Below are 7593 nucleotides of genomic sequence, written 5' to 3'. Positions count from 1 at the left end.
GTCGAATCTCTGTTTGTTATGTATCCTAATCAGTGAGGGTCACCAGGACCTGTGTGCGTGCATGAGTGTGTGCGTGTGAATTGCTTTCCTGCAGCTGTTGACCAGACACTGGTGGATCCACCTGCTTCCTGTCAGGGTGAAACCATCTCCTCTGTGGTTAAAGCATAAATCTTGGTCCTGGAACTACAGACTGCAGAGCAACGAGTGTGTGATGATTTAACACTTAAAGTGTAGAAATATAAGCGTGACTGACTTACATGAATGTTAAATCTAACATTTAGACTACTCTTACAGATAACAACTCCAAATAAATGTATTGAATTGACTAAATTCAGCCATTCAAGTGTCAAGTTGTGGTTGGAATTTGCCAACAAAGTGTGACACGACACATTGAGGAAGCATACTTTCTGAGCTTCTTATGCCTTTAATTTTTTGGAAATGACTTATGTTGGGTAGTTTAACGTTTTAAGTTTTAATCATCATGGTAGAGTTCAGACTGCTAATGACCTACTGAGCCAGTCAAAGCCTCCTGAAATGCAACATGCAGTGCTAACCGTTTCTTGTGGTGAAGCCAGAGGCCAGAAGAACTTTTTAAATGCAACTTTGCAAACTTAAGCTGTGCTGCCATGTTAATTTTATAGAGAAGAAGCTTTCACCTGCAACCCTTCCAAACAAGCCATAATTATTCAGTCTTTTTCTAATCGTACTGTCTTTGATTTTAACATTTAACATAATAGCTGAGGCCTGTAGAGCCTGAGATGTAGCTCATTTTGGGATTAACTTAATGGAAAATTACCCGCTCTCTTTTATGTTTTCCACTTGTGAATGTTCTGTCTCACTGTAGAATGATGGATTTGAAATTGCTTAGAGATGGCCTTATAACTCTTAGGAGATTGATGAGCAGCAACAATTGCTTCTCTAAGATTATTGCTGTTTTTCCACTTTGGCTCCAGACCAGCAAACTACCAAAACATCTGCTTTTATATAGGTGGTCCCTTTTGAGGACGATCAATTAACAAAGCACATTTTATTTGCAGCACCTGGCTGCTACTTACCCCTTAATTCCTATGGAAGCAGTCAGGGTGGACCTGGTAAAGACCAGATTTTTTTTTTATCATGTCTTGATACACAAAATTGAAAGAGAGCATGTTTTCTTTTTCACATGATTGGACAGATGAAATCAAACAGATTCAAACAATTAACAGGCATCAATTGCAACTTTTTGGAGCGACACAGCCAAGAAAAGAATCCTATAGCAACCAGAGTGACGATGATGATGTTGATGAGGTTATCCAACACAGAACAGACATGGTCCAAAATCCTGCTGGAGACATGCAGAGGTCTTGTTTGTAGTTGTATTATTTGCTATGGTTGCAAATAAAACATTTATATCCTACTGCAAAAGCGTAGGTCTTGAATATTGTTAGATGTAGCATTTAATAAAAGCATGAAACTATGTCAAATCAGCAACATCTCTAATGACATTGTGCAAGTCAAATCATTTGGCCTGGGGCTTTCTGATTGCAAAAGTCTGTGTAGTAGACATCCTGTGTGTAATACTTACTCATATACAAAACGTTGATGATTCTGAATTTTTTTTTCAAACAAACCAAAAACCATCAGATTTTGACTTTCAAACTGACTGAAAACTGAATCTCAGATTGTTTTTCGCCATTTGCAAATATGTCTGTCTCATCACATCCTTTATTCAACTTTGCATGAAGCCAAAAAGTTTGATAAGTCATGATAAAAAGTTATTTATAATACAATATACTACATGATTCCACTAGGCACAACACCAGTCGCAACAATGGTGATGATGATGATGAGAGGAGGCAAACCCAGAAAAAGTAAAAAAGATGCAGCTTTAGCATTTTGTGAAAACTCTTAGAAAAATCAGCATTCCTCACATACATGCGTCACCCATACAACAGTGCACTTTCCGGAATGATGAGTGTAAAATGTGATGAACTTATGCAAAAGGGCCCCGTCTGTTCAGGACCCGAGTTGTTGGAAAGTAGGGAGGAAGGGGTTGCGGCGAAGGGTTACAAACTGCACATTTAACGTGATGAATTGACACCTCCGCGGAAGAGAAGAAAGCATGACACAGGCAGGCCAATTACGCAAAGTCATTTCCATAGAGTAAGTCTGTGTTGATTTTTAGGCCAGCCCCTTATCTTTACAAGGCTCCGAGAGAAACTGGCTTGGCTCAGTGTAGTTAAAGTGGACTATTTTTCTTAGCGGAGGTGCGGAGTTTTCGGCTGAGTACTTGTGAAGGGGGCTACTGAATGGGAGCAATCACTGGATTCGTGTGATACCACCGCAAGCCGCCCAGGCAACACTCAACAGCCCATCATTTTTGGCTTTTTAGGGCGTTTAGAGCACGCAGGGAAGAAGACTACCCATATTCTCTTGTTGTCCCCCTTCCCCTCTCCTTCCTCACGGATTCTTCAGACAGAAAAATCACGCAGAAATGGCTCAGATACTGCCGATACGATTTCAGGAACATCTGCAGGTAAGCGCCCACAGAAAACAGCCTCAAATAAATTTCGGCTCGTTGCTTTTTTTATTTTGGAGCTGCTCCTCGTCCATGTAGCTCCGCACACACACGGCACATGTCGCATTTAAATGGAATCTGAAATAGGGCTGCAGGGTGGTGCTGAATATAGCCACAGGCCTAGTTTTCTCCTGCTGGGCAGATGATGACTTGTGAAAATCGAACAGTCAGGTTGTACACAGCTCCAATGCGGACCGGTGTGTGTGGATACCCCGCAGTTTTCTCCCTCCAAGTTGAAAACGCCGCTGTCACTATCGGACAAACTGCGGCGTTTTTGACTCTTTCTGCTGCAGACAGACTGAGCTCAGCTGTTCGCTGTTGCACTGTAACTGAGACCTGAATGGCACTTGCTCCCAAGCTTTGTTGCTACCATGTTTTTGTCATGCCCCGCAGCAACAAATTCCCACTTTGTAACCCTATACCGGGCGAGTGCATTCGCGCGTGTCTATTTTTTGCGCAAAACACCACCACTTATGAATAATATGAGGCTAGTCCGACGTTTTTTTCTTTCTTTTTGAATTGTGCACTCAGAATCTGCCGTACTTATTCGTGTTGCAAACCTGCAACCCAACAGCAGTCTTGTGGGGGACTTGTGTCTTGTCTGTCATAACCACAGCTTTAACATGAAATCTTGTTTCATATAACAGCAGCGATATTAGAAGTATTTAACTTGTCCCCCGGGCTCCATGTGTTGTTTCATGTCAGAGGAGCATCTGTGCGGCTTCAGAAATAATCAGCATCACCGTGTAAGTGGAGCACAGGCCCTGCGTAGTTCTCCTGGTGGGAAAAAAAAGAAAAGAAAGCCCAACATAAAAAAAAAAATGCCCCGTTTACAATCCACGACAAGAAAAAGAAAACAAATAGCCACTTATACGGTCGTCTGCGGGGGAAGCTTTTCCACTACGGCCCCCTCTCTCCTCCCAGTGTGGACTTTTAATCGTCCCACAGCAGCCCCCTGTGCTCGGCTCCTTGCAGCCAAAAGAGAAACTTTGTGACGCACCCTCCACCTCTACTGGTCTGTAGCCTGTTGTTATGGTAACAGCAGGCAGTGAAATGGCCTTTCACTAGAAAAAAAAAAGCTCAGCCCCCCCCCCTTCACTGCTCCCTTCCTCTGGCCAGTAACCCCACTTTCTCAGCCAAAGATCCTCTTTCCAACGAAAAACTGTGCTGGCTAACAAAAACCTTGCATACGACTGCAGGAGGCTCTTCCTCTCCTTACTGTACATTATTCACAGCTGTGGCCTTTGTAAATATTATTGTGATTTTTATCTTATTGTATCTTGTTTTTTTTTGCTTTTGTAATGGCATCAGTTATAATGGCGATAAAGTCTTATCTCAATGACAGGAGTCGTGTTGTTGCTCACTGAAGTAGCACAGTGCAGTACCCGACAACGTCTGGGTCATTGGTTCAAACTGCTCTCAACAGCACATGCCGTTCCCTTGTGCATCAGTTGAAAAAATCTTGTCTTGAGTCACTGATAAGCAGCAGACTTCTCTATGTTCCGCCTCTACCGTGAAATCCCGGCCCTGCCCCAGTTGTATCCCCCTGTGAATGTAGGTGGCTCCAGCAGAGGGAAAAATCCTTGGAATTTACAAACCCGAGACTTTGTGCCTCAAGTTGTTTAGCTTTTTTTTTCTTTTTTTTTTTTTTTCTTGGCCTGGTATTTACAGTGTAGTGTCTGCTGTCGGGACCATGGTTCAAGAGTTTCAGCCCTTGATGAGGCACCAGCTTGTTGAACTATTTAAGTATCTCTGTTATTCCCATTTAGAATGACTCTGAACTCTTGTTTCTGTAGTTTTCACACACCACTCGCTATGGATTAAAGTTTAAAAACATTATCATGCTTGTTTACTTGGGTATGATTTTTGTTCTCAAGTCCATGCTGTGAATTAGCATGACTATCTACGTCTTTAATTGTGACTGAATGGAGCTCTGATAGTGAATTATGAAAGTGGTAAAATTTGAGTCATTAGAGTCGTTTTGGCTGTGCTGCTGGCTGTCAGTGTGATGGCCTTATTGTGCTGTATCATGTTTAGCAAGTGCAGAAATGTCCTACAGCTCTGGAGCTCCTGAATATTATCCTGTCAACCTGCAGCTCTGCGGCTGCTTGTGCTGCTGCATCTGCGCTGATGAAATGATGCCACCATGTCAAACCAGCGGATGTGTTTGATAGACAGATGACGTAAGCGGGCTTTGTTAAAGTCTGGCAAATTACATCAGGGTAGGAAGGAGGAGGACAGAACAGGCTCCCTGAATACATCTGCGACTGAAAGGACGAGGATAAACATCTGCGCTCAGTCACTGAATCTCAATCATGAATGCGTTAAAAGTGCAGTCACGCCTACCGATTTCATTCTTTATCTTAATAACTGTTAAATGTGTCATTAACTGTTAAGCCTGCATGGATAAAATGATTCAGATCTGCAGCGTATTCTCTTAAATGACTGATTTGTAGATGATTTTAAGTAGAGTAAAATATGCACACTAAACTTAATGAGCCCTAGAAGATTTACTTTCACGTATAACAAAAATAAGATCTCATCCTTACATCTAAGAATCTGAAATCAAAGAAGCTGAATCAGTTTTAAACAGTTTTTAAAATTGATTGGGTTGGAAACAGATTGTTAGGCTTCATGGGAGCAGGAGAAAACTGCAGTGACATTCATTTATTTTTTTAAAAGAGCCTTTGGAAAATCTGGCAGCAGAACCAAAACTAAAACCTGACAGGGAGCTTATCAAGCAGCTCATTGAGCCTTCTGTCTGTGGACAACCAGAGCAGTGCTGACACTGGTCTTGTCCCATTCTTTAGGCCTTTTTACACATCCTTTTTAAGTCGGGAATGATGCACCGTGGTGTCATGTGTGAAAGTACCAAGGTGGCATGGAGGGTTGGAAGTTGATTCACTACTGATAAGTCTGAGTTAGCAAGATTGGTAGTAATGGAAGCTAAGTTGGCTACGTGTGTAAGGACAGAACATGCCACTCTAATCAACCATGCTGGCATCACTCAGATGATTCTGTGACGCTTATGTGTAAGCACACACTGATGCAGCACTGAGCTGCTCTGTCTGGCATGTTTGAATTACCAAGGAGGAACAGGCTTAACAAGGATGTCTTTATTTATTTATTTATTTTTGCACCAAAAAGCTGCAAACCAATGTGTGAAAAAGGTCTTTAGTCAGGGGAATTTTAGCTGAAAGTCATAGTTTATTCTTTGACAGAAAACCTGGAACTTCACCTGGTCCGCATTGCACCGAGATGTGCTAACGTGCAGGTGTGGTGGGCGGGAGTTTCCACTGCAGGGTGGAGCCAGTATTTTCTAACAGCTCCCTAATGGGCTCTTTCAGCCTCTCGAAGGCTGTTTAGACCAGGTATTACTATGTCCTGGATGATGTGATTGCAACTAGAAAGCAATAAGTGCATGTGTTCACAACTGGCAGAAAAATGTGGCTCACGTTTGTCTTAAGTAACCATTTGTGATCAGACATCTAGTATAAGGTCCCAGTTATACCTTCACGGAGGTACATGTGACGGTTTCTGTTAACGTCCATCCACAGGTTAGAGTGTTCTGCTGCTACTTTGGGGCAGCATCAGAAATATCTTAGGTCTGGGCTGTTCTTGGCTGTGTTAATGCTGTTGTTTTTTCTTAGATTTGCTTTGCTGTGGAAAAAACAGAAGTTCAAGTGGAACTTTGTGATCGAACTTAGTGTTAGCATAATGAAGATAGTGCAGTTGTTGTCTGGGCTTTTCATCCGCTTTTTGGTGCTTTGTCCTCTTTACTCTTTTCTATGAAAGTGGTTGTTGAGAGCTCCTTCCGGCTTGAGCCAGCTGGAGCCAACTTTCAACCAGTCAGCATTCAATCAATACATAGCGTCATCTGTGGAGCCTATGTGTTTTGGAGGACCAGATGTCTTTCTGTCTGTGTTTAAATGTAGCCGTCTGTAGAGGTTGAGAGCACGCAAATGGACCTCCATTTATACCTCCAGTATACCTCCATCATGGAGGTATAAAACAGTCCTTGGTTACATCAGTCAGGTGAGTCACAAACATGACATTAGCAAATTCTGTGATATTATTGTAAAATCATTATTCAGACATTAATACCTTTCAGATTTGTCTGAGTTGCATTTAAGCTTTTGCATTTTTATGAACATTTCCATGAACTCCAATGCAGAATGATGGGGAAAAAAATGGCACAAGAAAGCTGATTTGTGATATTGCTGGGCTCAGCTCCAGTGCTCCTCTGCTCACTAAAGACAAACGAGCTGACGCTCTTAAATTTTCAGCAGTTCTGTTTCTGAACTAGTGTCTGAAGAAGGAGCCTCAAAAACAAGAAATCGCAGACTCACAATAAATTCAAACTTTACATGTAACAAATACATCAAGGGGCTGTATGTGTCTTGTAATGCAAGACCCTCTCTTAAATGCTCCATGTTAAGTTGTGCTTTGTAACCTTGAAGATGCAGATTTGAGGAGCAGAAGTTGGCGCAGGGTCGCTCTGAACATTTGGGGCGAGATCCATTAAAATATAATGGATAATGGCAGGTCGGATCCCGTTTCCATTGTTGTGTAGGATCTACCTGACTCAGGAAATCGCATAACTTTGTGATAGACTCTGCTATGATGTTTCTTTAGAGCGCACCAAAGCAGCATAAGTTTTGAAAATGACTCTTGATGTCCGATCTAAGAACACATAACAGCGGAGGGAGCCAAAATGGTTGTCGGCTCTGCCCGTGAGGCAAATGCGTCTTTGAAGGGAGCGTTTGAAAGAATGGTTTGCCTCTGAAAAGTTTTTTTTCAGAATTGATACGTGTTCTTAGTTTAACTAGAGTTGCCCAGTAGTGTCTCAGAGCCATACATAGGTGTCCCGCAGTGAATACAGTTTTCATCCCTAGAAATGCCCCTGAAAAGAAGTCCAACAATGGCAGTAACTATAATACAGATGTGGACTGCTCTTAAAGGATCCCACTGGGTTTTTTGGTTGGGAAAAACAGTTTTTTTCATCTTTCTTTCAGCTTCGCTTTGGTCTCAATTAA

General features: G+C 42.1%; 1 protein-coding gene across 2 annotated transcripts in view; it reads left to right on the top strand.

Moving 5' to 3' along the window:
• Window positions 1-2230: 2230 nt before the first annotated feature.
• The window catches only part of cltcl1 (clathrin, heavy chain-like 1), a 28784-nt gene continuing 23421 nt past the window's right edge, over window positions 2231-7593 (top strand). For both annotated transcript variants that reach the window (XM_075467571.1, XM_075467570.1), the window contains exon 1: window positions 2231-2515. In XM_075467571.1, the coding sequence (XP_075323686.1) occupies window positions 2474-2515 (42 nt within the window). In that variant the 5' untranslated portion in view covers window positions 2231-2473. The remainder of the gene's footprint in view (window positions 2516-7593) is intronic.

The sequence above is a fragment of the Odontesthes bonariensis genome, chromosome 6, assembly GCF_027942865.1.
Source record: "Odontesthes bonariensis isolate fOdoBon6 chromosome 6, fOdoBon6.hap1, whole genome shotgun sequence".
NCBI lineage: Eukaryota > Metazoa > Chordata > Actinopteri > Atheriniformes > Atherinopsidae > Odontesthes > Odontesthes bonariensis.
The sequence above is the reverse complement of the archived record's forward strand: the minus strand, read 5'-3'. Positions and strand labels throughout refer to the sequence as shown.